General features: G+C 40.9%; 2 protein-coding genes across 5 annotated transcripts in view; one reads left to right on the top strand and one right to left on the bottom strand.

Annotated features, from left to right (window-relative positions):
- The window catches only part of LOC100485014 (merlin), a 53,204-nt gene extending 49,832 nt beyond the window's left edge, over nucleotides 1–3,372 (bottom strand). For both annotated transcript variants that reach the window (XM_012957539.3, XM_012957541.3), the window contains exon 1: nucleotides 2,948–3,372. The gene's annotated coding sequence lies outside the window, so the exon portion shown is untranslated. The remainder of the gene's footprint in view (nucleotides 1–2,947) is intronic.
- Nucleotides 3,373–8,846: 5,474 nt separating this feature from the next.
- mrps17 (mitochondrial ribosomal protein S17) lies at nucleotides 8,847–13,137 on the top strand. 3 transcript variants are annotated; one of them, XM_012957020.3, is made up of 3 exons: nucleotides 8,847–8,935; nucleotides 10,566–10,702; nucleotides 12,417–13,048. In XM_012957020.3, the coding sequence occupies exons 2-3, from the start codon at nucleotides 10,580–10,582 to the stop codon at nucleotides 12,717–12,719; spliced, it is 426 nt and encodes a 141-aa protein (XP_012812474.1). In that variant the 5' UTR covers nucleotides 8,847–8,935; nucleotides 10,566–10,579; the 3' UTR covers nucleotides 12,720–13,048.
- The last annotated feature ends 1,966 nt before the right edge of the window (nucleotides 13,138–15,103 follow it).

Below are 15,103 nucleotides of genomic sequence, written 5' to 3'. Positions count from 1 at the left end.
ACCTTATGCTGTTTAGGAGAGCTCATGAGAAAAGAATTTTAAATATCTGTAATTTTTATGGAATAATTTGCCTAAATAAAAGCTGTGGCACTAAGAGCAGGTTCCCTATATGTACAGACTGCCACTGACCAAGCTGGTTCTGGTTTCAGAGGAATAAACCTTCATTTGTATGTTTCCTGTGTTATGCTGCTGCCTAATTTGTTTGTTGCCTTTGCAACTGAAAAAAACACATTCTATTTTTTCCATTCCCTTATATTCCCAGTAATAAAAATTAAAAATTATAAAGCACAAATGTAATTCATGGTTTTCTACATATCTCTAGCATTTATATATGAACTCTGTAATATCAGATAGAACTGTTGCTGGTAAGACGCATAACAGTACAGGTATGGGATCCATTATCCGGAAACTCGTTATCCAGAAAGTTCCGAATTACAGAGAAGGCCATCTCCTATAGACTCCATTATAAGCAAATAATTCCAATTTTTAAAAATGATTTCTTCTTTCTCTGTAATGATAAAACAGTATATTGTACTTGGTTTCAACTAATATATAATTAATCCTTATTGGGCACAAACATCTTATTGGGTTTATTTAAAGTTTAAATAATCTTTTAGTAGGCCTATGGTATGGAGATACAAATTACAGAGAGATCCCTTATCCGGAATACTCCAGGTTCCCGAGCATTCTGAATAATAGGTCCCATACCTGTTCTTCGCCAGTAACAGGGGCGCATTTGCCCTGCTTATTTGAACTACTACAATTTGCTGTGGGTGAATCCCAAAAGTCATCTAATCTGCAGACAATATGTATATTTGTTTTTAGGATCTGGAAATTCTACACTGCTTTGCTCATCAGATGAATCTTTTATAGACCGCAAGCAATAAATACAGCACCACTGCTGGTAATAAAATTGTTCTTTTGTAATTATTATTTATAGAGAATACCTCTGCAAATGCACACAGCATGGAGGCTACACCTATAATTACAACTATGCAGAGAATAGCATGTGCTCTCTATATTTTATTGCCTCATTCTTTCCTACCTATTACCTCTAGTTATTTAAAAAAGTTAAAGCAACAAAACACTGTAAAGTAATGTATATTGCTTCCAAATATAGACAGCGGGAATCACCATGATTAAGGCAAAAGCCTGTTGCTTAATACAGTATCCATTTGCTGTTTTGGAGGATTCATTTCAGCAACAATCCAACAAAGGGCTGCGACCCAAGACTCTGCTTAGTGTTGGTGCAACTTTACTCCTTTTGTATCCTAAGGACCCCTGCATTTATTCCTTACACAAAGCTCTTAGTTAAATTTGACTTTTAGGGCAATGATGAACAAGATTAGTCGCCTCGCAGTTAATCTCCTCTAATGGTGGCAACTAATCTCAAATGCTTCGCTACAGGTGAAAAAGCAAATCTTTGCTAGGAAATATATGTATCACTTTGGCTTTCCCAAGTCACCTGAAGTTTCCTCACAAGGCAATTTCCGGCAAAAGTATCTGCTAATTTATACAAAAATAGACAATGCTGATAATTTACTAATGATTGTCTCTACGTGTGTTAGCAGAGGCAATTCTCAGTATTGTCTATGGCAGGGTATTTTCTGCTGTTTTGTAGCCGTGACAAGTAGCTGCTACTAAGTAGCTCTGTGTGTCTTAGCCCTTGCAATATTAAACTTTGTGCGACTTCGGAAAACCGAAGTGATGCAAAGGCCTTTCCACTAGCAACTCCTATTGTTACCAGCGGAATGGTATTTTGGTGGGACATCAATCTTTTAGGGTTCTGGCACACGGGGAAATTAGTCGCCCGCGACAAATCTACCTTGTTACGGGCGACTAATATCCCTGAACTGCCATCCCACCGGCGAAAATGTAAGTCGCCGGTGGGATGGTAGTTCGGGGAGATTAGTCGCCTGTGAAAAGGGAGATTTGTCGCGGGCGACTAATCTCCCCGTGTGCCAGAGCCCTTAGAGTAAAGTATGACTATTTGTAGATGTTGCTGTCTGCTCACAGCTATATTTTCCTTTTATCTTCATTGGTTTACTGATTAAAAGAGGTGGATAAGAGTCACGTAAAAATTGACTAGACAAACAACACCCTTTGAAGCTAAATTGCTAGATATCTGCCTGAAAAAGAAATGTCCAAACTCCAAAGCTTTCCATATGAACCCTGGCATTTTAATTTGCTCTCTCAAGTTAGTACTGACAGAAAAAAATGAAAGCAAATTGCAATGACTTATTTAACTACTTATGGGCCTATCTGATATAGATAGCTCTTCCTATGAACTACTGTTTGTGGAGCAAGCCTAATTTTTTATACTGGAGCTGAACACAGCTCGAAAATCGCCACGTGTGTGGCCACCCTAAGGGCAGTGGCAGACGGGGAGATTAGTCGGCCCGCATCAAATCTTTGTTTCCACGGCCGACTAATCTCCCCGCAATGCCATCCCACCGTCAAGAATGTAAATCACCAGTGGGGTGGCATATGCATCGCTACGATTTGCCAAAGTTTCCTCTCAAGGCAACTTCGGCGACTTTGGCAAATTTTACCCCAAAATTAATACATTAATTTATTTGACAGATTAAGTTTTTTAGTGATCTGTATAATGTAAAAGAATAATATTCTGCATTTAATCTGTTCCCTATGTAGTAGTAGTGTAGTGTAGTAGTATCTTAACAAGTACTCACCACAATCTCTTATAACTAGGGGAATATAAAGACACCCACAGAGCCAAAGGGTTACATTACAACTCTCAGTAAAAATATAATCTTGTACAGTAACCTAAAAAGATGCATTTCTGTTTCATCAGACTGCAAACCCTTTGGAAAAGTGATCAGCTTATGCTGATACAGCATGTGTGTTTATTATTCCAGTTCTAGAGTGATTAAATATACAAACAAAAATAAAATCCCTATAGTACAAATCTTGCACAGAGAATTCTTACCAGTATTCAGCATGTGACATTGTAGACTTCTCCATTCTCCCACACAAAGATTGTTGTGTTACCAGATGAAAAGCAGTATGGTTTCCTTATTCTGTCAGGTGTGTCAGCCAACACTGTTTTACATTAAGTTGCTGGCCTTTACAACTCCTTTGGAATAGTCTGAATGGAATGTTTTTGATATGAAACAAAATCTCCAGTGCTGAAGTACTACAGCCATTTACACTTATCCATAGTTGTGTTGCCATCCGATTTTGTGGACCCTACACAAATCCCTCCAAAGAATTGTACAAAGAAATCAGCATTTTCATACAAGTGTAATATAAACTTGTCACATTCTAAGAATGATCCCTGTCTGAATACTAATATACACATACACACACCTCTCCCTACAGCTTCCCCTGCACGTATACTGCTACTAAGGAGGTATCCTGTGTGACACAATAGGCAAGCCTTTAATGGCAGACCTGACAGCCAATGAGAGAAGAGCAAACAGAGTGTAAATCTGAATGGAATGAAAGGTAAGGCACAGATGTGAAGGGAGTGCTTCCCTCATGAGGTGCATTTATATAAATCTATGTAGAAAGTGCTGGCTGATAAAGAACTGTGAGTAAAGTTGACATATTTTTTAACTGTGAACACAACAGTATCACCAAAATTTCAGACTAAATTTTCCTATACCATTTCTACAGTACATGCTTGGCACACACACTGACAAAGGAAATACAGTAACAGATGAATCATACACACAGTAACAGATGAATCATACACACTGTAAGATGTATGTAATGAAGGAAGAAAAAAAGTGCAGGGGAACAAATCTCATTCCAAGGGGGGTTTGTGAAATATTGCAAAGTAGCTCACATACCAGGCTGATACCCCTTATGGCTGTTATACATGTAAAGACCCACGTTAAGTTGGGCAATATTGGCCTGATTCAAAAATCTGGCCCTTGGGCTATAAATTTTTCCCCTTCTTTTGTTATCTTGGGTTGGGGGTGGCTGAGGTCACTAGTTTTGAAAGCACTGCTGTGCTGTCCTACCTTAGAAACCCTCCTGTTGCAATATCAAGAATTTTGTCTTTTAAATTTATTCACACTGCCCTGTCCTACCGGTGGATAATTACCACTCTGAGTGCTGCAAGGCCCTCACCAACTGGCGGAATTGCCTCCTGCTCACTCCTGAAAGAGAATATATATATTCTGACTAGTGTCAGATCCTAACCCGTCCACTCCCAACCTGAACCCTACACGACACAGCTTCTCCCCTGTTTATAGACCCCTTCCCAACCCCCCTACTAATGATGTCACAAAGAGGCAGGTGCACACCTATAAATCCGTGTAAGATCATGGACAGGAACTTCAGGCAGAAGATCTCAACTTGAACCCACCTGTCACATGCAAATGGTTTGCTGAGGTCGGCCTGAACCCCACAGCATGCGGTGAAAAATGTTCAATTTCTGTGTTCATGTAACAAAAATCACATGATTTTAAAGATTCGGTTCAGCCAACCACATGGATTTAATGAAATCCAAATTTCTGCTGAAAAAGGCAGAATCTTGGCCAAATCCTGAACTGAATCCTGGATTTGATGCATCCCAAGTTAATATATATATATATATATATATATATATATATATATATATATATATATATATATATATAAATGAATGTGCAGTAGGACCACACACATTTCCAGAAAAGCAGTGAAAAAGTACTATATAAACCAGTAATCCCTGTTGCCTTAAAGCAGGTGCTCATTTTTTAATTTAGCAACCATGTGCACTTGCAAACAGAGCCCCCTGTAGGCTACTAGTCTACATGGGGCTACCCAATTAACCAAACACAGCCCTTATTGTGCACCCCATAGGATTCCTTTTCATGCTTGTGTTGCTTCCCACCTTTTTTTACATTTAAATGTGACTCCCAGATAGGAAAGGTCAGGGACCCCTGATACAAACTGATGAAGGGAGCGAGTACAGGAGGACCATACACACTTCTCAAAGAGGACTAAAATACTTGAATCTTTAAAGTTGCTTTAACCCATTTCCCTGGTTTTCTTTTTCCAAATGCTACACCATTCTTTTCCTGATTCCCTGAAAAGATGGGTATTGTACTGTAATTTTTTACTAGTTGGGCAAGTAAAGCATTGGCCAGGTGGCAACCCTTATTGGCACTGACATGGGCATACCGTAAAAGAAGTGCTGATAATATGAACAGTCTTTTGGATAAATGTGCTGCAATTTTCCAAGGAAAGTTGATATTTTATTGGCATTTTCAAGTTTACGTAACAGATATAAAAGCAAAACAGGCAATGGTCAGAGATTGTTACACTAACACTACTTTGAGCCAGGGTTTCTGGTAGAATAGTCTGCAGTTTTCTTTTGTTTCAAAATGTAATGTTCAGTGTATACAATAGAGAGCCAAGTCCCACCTAATTGCTGCACTGTTGGCTCAGCTCAACCTAGTCAGGATATGGTGCATAAAGGTTTACTCAAAATTAATGTGAACAAGGCACCAGGGCCAGATGGAATACACCCAGGGCAGCCATCAGAAATCATGGGGCCCCTCACAACACAATTTTCTGGGCCCCCTCCTCCCACGCCCTGCCCCCCAATGGCCTCTCCTATCAGTACAAAGGATACACAGACATTGGTAGCCAGGGCCCCCTTAAACATTGGTAGCCAGGGCCCCCCTAAAACATTGGTAGCCAGGGCCCCCCAGCATCCTCCAGCTCCCAACCCCCCCCAAAGCATCCTCCGGCTCCCCCCCAGCTCCCCCCAGAAACCTCCAGCTCCCACCCCCCCCCCCAGCATCCTCCGGCTCCCCCCCAGCTCCCACCAGAAAGCTCCAGCTCCCCACCAGAGTCCTTCCCAGCATCCTCCAGCTCTCAAACCCCCCCAAGCATCCTCCGGCTTCCCCCCAGCTCCCACCAGAATCCTCCGGCTCCCCGCTGCATCTGCACAGCACCCCCCCCCCCATCGTCTGCCTGTGGCTTCCCTCAGTATGCTCCAGCTCCACCCCCAGCTACTTACTCCCGCTCCCCGCCCTCCACCCCAGCTACTTACTCCCGCTCCCCGCCCTCCACCCCAGCTACTTACTCCCGCTTCCCGCCCTCCACCCCAGCTACTTACTCCCGCTCCCCGCCCTCCACCCCAGCTACTTACTCCCGCTCCCCGCCCTCCACCCCAGCTACTTACTCCCGCTCCCCGCCCTCCACCCCAGCTACTTACTCCCGCTCCCCTACGGCTTCCTCCGGCATCCTCCAGCTCCCCCACCAGCAACTTCCTTCTTCTGCGTCCTCTTCACATGTGCCGGCTCCCTGCTGCATCTTAACATTTTATAAGCCAATCAAATTTCCCGCTGGCCACCAATGAGGCCACCAATGAGTTCTTTAAAGGGGGCCCGAGCTAAAAAACTGTATCACGGCCAGGCCCCCTTTAAAGCAACCATCTTCCAGGCCCGGGACAACTGTCCCCCCTGATGGCAGCCCTGAATGCACCCTTGGGTACTGAGAGAGCTAGGGTCAGTTTTAGCCAGGCCTCTGTTTCTGATATTCTCAGACTTTCATCTAGTATAGTACCTATGGATTGGAGGAAAGCTGATGTCATTCCTATATTTAAAAAGGGATTGTGCAAGGGCCCCAGTTCCCCATGACAGTGTTTTAGTATCCAAAGGATTACAGCCATCACAGATGGCTCTGCATCTCTCTAAGCTTACCAACTGGCTCGCATTTTTCTCTTAACAGGAGCACCAGCCAGGGGTATCAGGAAGTGATCACAATCACTAGGGGGTGCCTAACATTTGGCACCCCCCAGTGATTAAGCCTTTCCTTCAATATACGTTCTCCTCCTTAAATATATGTTTAATCAGCAGATGTTTTGCTGTGCATTTTGCTATTTGTTTACAGTCCTTTCAAGAGACTGCTTGTTCTGGCAGTGGGGTTGTCTGGCTCCTCAGGCCACACCTGATTTGCTGTTGGTGGGCTGTCTTAGCTCAATGCACCCAGGAATGCAAAAGCCTTGTTCACAAATCATGTTGTTTGCACTATGCCCTTGAGCTAAGAGTAAAGGTCCCCATACACAGGCCTATTCTAGCTGCCAATATCAGTCCCTTAGACCGATTTGGCAGCGATTCGGCAGCGATTCGGCAGCTAATCGGCCCGTGTATGGGCACTACCGACGAGCCTGCCCGACTGATATCTGGCCTGAAATCGGCCAGATCTCGATTGGGCAGGTTAAAAAATCTAGTCGGATCAGGGACCTCATCGGCTCGTTGATGCGGTCCCCGGACCAACTTTGCCTATACCCGCCATAATAATTAGATTGTTTCGCCCCAGGGCCAAACGATCGAATTAGCCTGGATTCTTCCAGTATCGCCCACCTGTAGGTGGGGGATATTGGGAGAAGATCCGCTCGCTTGGCAACATCGCCAATTGATTGAATCTTAAGGTGTATGGGCACCTTTACTCAGGACTTGGTATGGATCTAAGCAATCATTATGATTTATATATTGCCAGCAAGTTATGAAGTACTTTACATTCATTTATAATGAACAGGGGATTTACAATAATTTAACAAACAAGGGCTACAGTGTAAAAAACGGATTAGTTGGCCCTATGATAAATCCTGGCTTGACACATTTTATGAACTATCTTATGGCTGTCCAAGTGGGGCCCTATTTAGCCCTCCAAATGTTTTATGATCCCCCCCCCAGACTGCTCAAGAACTTCACTGACCTCTTTAGATGACATCAGAATTTTCTTATAATTAGGCCCCCTAAACATGTAGTATAGTGAAAATGCTGTATGGGCACAGTTGGACATCAATGGCTGTAGCTAGACAGGGATAATTTGCTTGAATAACCACTCATGCCTGCAGTGTTAATTTATGAACCTATTTCAGGCTCACAATAAACTATAATCTAGATGCTTGCAGACAGTAGATTCCTATCACCCTACCCTAAAAAGATACAAACACACACCTCTGCAGTTGCACTTTTGGAATATATGCTTATGTAGTTTTTTTTTCTTTACTGTGGTGCAAGAGGATTTACTACTGATATACCTGATTACCAGTAGTCATGCTCTTATTGTGATTACTGGGCAATTTTAGCTTCCAAGTATAATACTGTAATCCAATATCCTATGGACACCCACCCCTTTGTGCAGGCCCTTTAAAGCTACACCACTGAGGCACTGATAATTGTCTCAGCTAATAGTAAAGGGTATAAAGGAAATGGTGGAAATGTGATCAGATCAGTTTTGTTTTTTTCTTTGAGAAAAAGGCTCATAGTTTCTCCAAAAAGTCCATAAATATTTAAAAGAGACTTATATATTTTTTTTTTCAATATAAAACCTCAATGTGCCCAGTAGTTTTTGCAAGATTGGATATATGACATTGTCCCATGGACATCAGGTAATTTTGTCTGCATGAGCTGGGTGTCATGTTGCTAAGCAGTTAGGTTCAGTTAATTCACTCATATCGCATTAATATTTATCATTCTTCCCAATTCTTCTTCAGCTATGTGCATTCTATTAAATGATAAAGGTACAGCTCAATTAAAATGCCAATTAATTAATGTGACACAGTGAAAAGCATGAGAAACCGCTATTAAATAATTTAATAATATCAGCTGCTATGACCGAAACATCCATACATAGTTCATGGCGGCCCGCAATGCATTAATGTAAAGTTGTACTAGGGCGCAAGCTCTATGAGACATGAAACTCCTGCGTCTTTTAGCGCATTGCACGTCATTTATTTAACTCGGTATTTCCTGTGTTCCCCCGTTTGTATTTTCACTATGTTGTAAAATGTATATGAAAGGAGAGCTAATTCAATGAAGTAAGTACCCGTACCGCTGCGGGGCGGTGTGTAAAATAACTGAGACGCAAATCTTTCCAGGACCTAGAGAGTTAATACGAGGCAAGGCTTTTCCTGGGTCACGTGTTGCCCACAGAGGTGACACAAACCGGAAGCAGCTTGAATCCAGTGAGCGCTTGATTCTGTCTTTGCGTGCACTTTCCTTCTGTGTTCCGCCTGTCGTTGTACGTACCCGCTCCTGTCCTTCCGTTTGACCTTTTTGTTTTATTTATCCCGTATACTTTAATCCATGTGTTATACATGTTAATACAGTTAGAAAGTATTGTGCAGCAGCTGTAAGGACGTTTGGAGGCTGATCTGTTACATTTAGTTGTGTGTGTCCCCGCTGGAATTCACAGGTGGGACTCTTCCATGTGCAACTGAGATGTTACTAAGAACTGTCCTAAAATGAAGGAATGCTTGCTGTCTGGGGTTTTTTTTTTTTACCTAAATGCCAGTGTTAGTTTGTCCTCTCATAACTAACTGCAGGATTCTATATTAAAGCGTGATGGGTTATTTGGTACCCTTAAAGGCAGTGCCACTTAAAGGTACCAGCAGGACCTGGGCAAAATTTCATTGGTGGGCCCTTCACTCACTTCACATGCTTGATAGTTATTCAATCACAAGATCTTTATCTTGTGGTTGAATAACTATCAAGTATGTGAAGTTCAATATAGTAAGGTAGGCAGTGAAGAAAACAACGGACCTCACTAAAGTAGATATGCTCCCTTAGGGGTGGCACCCTGGGAGTAGAAAAATGACAAAATGGTGATGCCACAAGAAAAAAGTAAAACAAATTCAAATGATCATATTGTTGAGCTCTTGCAGTTGATTAAAATGAGTGTCTGCCATGTCTGTAGGATGCTTCTGCCAAGAGTTATCTTATAGGAAAGATGTTCTAGTGGCCCCCCTATCCTGATGGGCCCTGGGCAAATGCTCCTTTTTCCCATTAAAACAGCCCTGCTTAAAGGGTTAAACTACATTAAAGAATGCTTGTGTATAGCAACTGATTGTTCCTCTTTAATGCTATGTGCCTTTTTAAAGGCACAAGGCCTTAAAGGAACAGTAACACCAAAAAATCAAAGTGTATAAAAGGAGCTACAATATAATGTACTGCTGCTGTGCACTGGTACAACTGGTGTATTTGCTTTAGAAACATTACTATAGTTTAGTAAATGAAACTGCTGTGTAGCCCTGGGGGCAGCCATTTAAAAGAGAAAAGGCACAGGTTACATAGCAGATAACAGATAAGTTTTATACAATACAATGGTGTTTTATGTAACCTGTGCCTTTTCTCCTTTTTCCAGCTTGAATGGCTGCCCCCATGGCATATTTTATTGAAGCTGAAACATCCTGCCTTAAAAATGGTGGTGGATGAATTTCTAGTTTTATAATTAGCTCAATCCGTACGGCTCGGATGTGCTACTCTGCCTGTTACTGAGATGTTGCTAGGTGCCACAAAGGGTTTGAAATTTTTTAAAATATCATCTCTTATTCCAACATTCAGTCTTCTAAACCACTAACACCTATATATCACCACACATTCCAACTCAAAGTCATCTCTTTGGTTGACTATGATTTTTTTCTATGGAAAAAGTGTTAAAACATGTAATTTATTCGTAAGTCATAATATGGCTTTCTTAAGAAATATCAGTTCATTAGTTACGTTTGTGTTACTTCACTGGAGCTAAAGGTTCCTGGCAATATTTCTAATTTAAATATGTTTTTTTTTCTCCTTGTTACAAATGTAAATATATAGGTTCCTTTGTTGTGATGTCAGCCATACGAGCTGCAGTCCACGCCAAATGGATTGTAGGGAAAGTCATTGGAACAAAGATGAGAAAGACCGCAAAAGTCAGAGTGACCAGGCTGGTGCTAGATCCTTACTTATTAAAGGTCAGTTGCATCTGTTTCATTTATGCTATTACAACTTGTGTTTTAGTCATACACAATCTAACAATCATCTAGAGAGGTCACATATTGATTTTGTCTACACTGCACACCTATGAAGTGTGGTATTCTAGGTCCCCTGGTTATCCTTTCTGTGTAGTCTCTTGATTTGGGTGTAGTATAATGTTCAGGGACACTATTCTAGTACATTGTCATTGTAGGCATTAATTTGAGTGACAAAGCAGCAAATTTCTATATTTCTATGTGAGCCCCCTGCCCATATCTAGGTAAGAAGGGAGTGTGTGCAGCACAGTACATGTCGATTCATTCAGCTTAATTTCCTGAGTGTAAGTAAAAGAGCAGTCTCATTTGATTAACATTGTGTCTATTATAACAATAAGTTTCTTACTTGCAGTATGAAACCATAGAGGGCTAAGGTATTAATTTGCAAATTAACTGCCCCTTTACTCTTCTGTCATAGACCCCATTGAAAATAAAAGACTCAGGCAAAACTGAATTTAAAAAATTAGTAAACCTATTTTTAAATCTTTAAAATGCCTCTATACAGCCCCCAGAAAAACATACCTTTTCTCTCTGCATTCAGATCTATTTTGTTTCTCTATTACAAGTAGCTGAACTGCAGCTCTTTTACTTGCTTGCTTGTCAGGTGTAAAGCCCCGGCCCTTTTAGTGCACTCCTTCTTTCTCCAAAAATGATGACTTCAAAGAGGTGCCTACTGTGCATGCCTGATTGATTTCCATTGGAGCAGAGGCAGTGAGCATGCCCAGTAGGCACCTCTTTAAGGTCTTTATAGTCGGAAGGAGAAGGAACGCTCAGAAAGCAAAAGAGGGAACTTTACACTAGACAAGGAAGTCAGTTAAAGAGCTGTAGTTGAAAAAATAAATCTGCATGTAGGAAGAAAGGTTTGTTATTCTAGGTGCTGTATAGAATAACTGTAGGGGATTTTAAAATAAAAGGCTTAGATATCCTTTAATAACTCTTTTAGGGCTCTGGCACACGTGGGAGATTAGTCGCAAATCGCCGAAAAAGACTCGCGAGTCTTTTTCGGCGATTCCCTGAAATTGCCCCGCCGTGTCTGCCATCCCGCCGGCGACTTACATGTTCGCCGGTGGGATGGCAGGGGTAGGCAACTCGGGGAGATTAGTCGCCCGCGAACAGGGAGTTTTATCGCGGGCGACTAATGTCCCCCGTGTGCCAGAGCCCTTACTGTTAGTAATAGCTGTTGGTTTTTTGATAATGTATGTTTACTAAAATTTGCAATTGCTTACTATTGCAGTCTTCAAACTGAAATAATTGTAATCATCAGATCTTACATTACAGCTAAAGTATGGTCCCTGTTGGTTGTCTTACCATTTCTGTGTAGCTGATTATTTTCTTCTTTGGAAAAATAATAAAAAGGAAAGAAAGGGGAAATGTTTCGCCCCAAGCAGACACTATTATTGTTATTATTATTATTATTATTATTAAATACAAGTTAATAACTTCAGTTAAAACTTCTGAAAGTAATTGACCTTAGCTACCTACTGAGAAGGATAAGTGTAACTTGTATTGATTACATCTATTAAATAGAAAAACTACGGAAATTGGCATTAAAAGCAACTCTCCTGATCCTTAGCTACACTGTATGTGTTATGCCATACATTTCCTACAAGATAATGTATACATTTGTCCTAACCAGAGCATGTTTTTCCTCTTTCAGTACTACAACAAAAGAAAGACCTACTTTGCACATGATGCCCAACAGCAGTGCACCATCGGAGACATAGTTTTGTTAAAAGCGCTGCCAGAGAGGAGATCAAAACATGTGAAACATGAACTGTCTGAGATCATATTCAAAGTAGGGCGAGTGGAAGATCCCCTAACTGGGAGAAGGTGTGCTGGGAGCATGTACCTCGATAGTCTGACGACTACTGACGATTCAAATGTTGCAGACCTTAATGAACAGCTTCAGAGTCTGGATATTAAAGACACTGCAAGTCAAGACAAAGCAGTGGATTCCTAATGTTTTGGAATCATGTTGACTGTGTTAGTAAAAAAAAATATTAAATGAACTACAGTGGCCAGAAACTGCCTTGTGGTATGAGCTGCATATGGCCACCAATAATATTCTGCTGCCTCAAGTATGGTCCCGAAATTCTTTCCCTAAATAAATAAACACCATTATTTTTTAATACTGCACAACATTTCCATGTACTTGATAAGGCATGCAATATAAATATAATAAGTTTGGTGAGTATGTTTTTACATCACACAAAGAAAGTACATAGACCCTTCCAAAACTTGTATATTTAGCACTTCCTTCTTTATTAAATTACTTTCCTTGGGATGTGATTTGAAGTTGGATTTATTTATGGGGGTGTTCACCTTTGATTCAACTTTTATTATGTTGTAGACAGTGATATTCAAAGAAAATGTACAATTTCTCTTGATTCTTTATTATTTGTGGCTTTAATTAGTTAGCTTTTTGTTCAGCAGTTCTCCAGTATGGAATTTTAGCAGCTATCTGGTTGCTAGCAACCAGGCAGTGGTTTGAATGAGAAACTCAAATTGTAGCCTCTTAGAACAGTAGTTTGTTGGCTGCTGGGGTCCCCCCTTTTGAGTCAGAAGAGGAAAGCAAATAATTAAAAAATGATAAAAAATTGAGACCATTTGAAAAGTTGCTAAGAATACTAAAGTTAACTTAAAGGTGAATCACCCCTTTAAGCAGGAATTTAAAATCATACATATGTAGAAGTGGTTTGTATGTATAGAGGGTTTATACAAACACCTTGCTTTCTAATTACATTGCTCGCTCTGGTGGCCAATGCTACATAGGGTAATTTACATGATAACATGGTGTGAAGTTTTAGATATGTGATTGAAGTTGTTAGTGATCACAAGAAACATAAAACAAGGCTATTGGGACATGACTATATCTGTAGTTTTCTCAGCCTGCGGGTGTTTGCTCTCAAATTCATACTTACTCGCTTAGAAGTCAAAATCTGCTCTGTGTGCCTACACCTGAGCTGACACAGTGGTTCTGGGTACAGACACAAAAGAGCGCTGATTCAAGTGTGTGGCATAACTATGGGGCAACATAGTAAATAAGCCTAAAGCAGGCATAAGATTTGTCAAGGATCATAACCTGTAAGGTCAGAGAGATTAAAATAAGGGTTTGCTTGTGGTGGTGAAGAAGTTAAGATTAAAGGGGAACTCTGGCTTTCAAAACCAATCTCCCCGATATGACATCACACGGGTGAAAATTTAAATCGCCGGTGGGATGGCATACGTGGCGGTGCCGTGTATGCCATCCCACCAGCGATTTACATTTTCGCCGGTGGGATGTCATATCGGGGAGTTTAGTAGCCTGCAACAAGGGAGATTTGTTGCGGGCGACTAAACTCCCTCGTGTGCCAGAGCCCTTAAAGAGTCCCACACAACACAGAAACACCTAATATAACTGTCTCTGTAATCTGCTCCTATGGAGAAATCCAGCTGCAAAACAGTTGCAGGGGAGGAGGGAATTAAACATTGATGTTACAAATTGTAACAATTTCTCCACAACTTAAAAACAGCATGCAAAAACTACACAACCCACAGTGCACAGTGATGTTCCTTTCCTTATTGACATCACATATGCAGGGAATTCCAGGATTTGGGAGATGTTGTCTGAAGGCAGGCTGACACAGTCGACTACTGTTACATTTGTTTGAGTCTCAAAGTAGTCAGCCAAATAAGCAGGAAAACAAGGGGGCTAGGATTAGTTAACTGTCCCAAACCATATTATTACATAAAAAATTATTAAAAGGATGCATATTTTTTAAATTGATATAAATTGCAAAGTTGCTTGAAATTATATATACTTTTCAAAAAGCTTAACTTGTGTTTGGGTGGAGTTCCCCTTTAAGTCATGCAAGTAAATATTCGAACTATGGGTCGATTACTCACTCTGCCTTGATGCAAAAATCTGTAGATGCCTATTACCATCAATACTTTAAACTTCCAGTATACTAATACAGCAATATATTCATATTCGCAGTAGGTTACACTGCATTTAGGCCCCATTAGGAAGGGCACCTAAATGCACAAGGCTAATTACAGATAGGGTACACAGCATATAACCATTTCTGTTCCTAAGTACCTGACAGAGCCCTTTTGGGCACAAAGCATTGCTCTTTCCACTTTGGAAGATGAAAAAAATTAACTGCAGTGTCCCAGAGGGTGAATAGAGATAGGGATATGGGTAAACCTAGGAAGCTTAGTTAGAAAAGTGCTGGTGATTTGGAGCACGTTTTGGAAAGGAAAGCCAGGGGGCAATACCAAAATGCTACATGTAGTAGGGGTGACTTCTTCATGTAAACATTGAAGCAGGGCTGTACAATAAGTGGGTATATACAATGAAAACTT

The sequence above is a fragment of the Xenopus tropicalis genome, chromosome 2 (assembly GCF_000004195.4).
Source record: "Xenopus tropicalis strain Nigerian chromosome 2, UCB_Xtro_10.0, whole genome shotgun sequence".
In the NCBI taxonomy this organism is placed as follows: domain Eukaryota; kingdom Metazoa; phylum Chordata; class Amphibia; order Anura; family Pipidae; genus Xenopus; species Xenopus tropicalis.
Note: the sequence above shows the minus strand (reverse complement) of the source record. Positions and strands in the feature narration are given on the sequence as shown.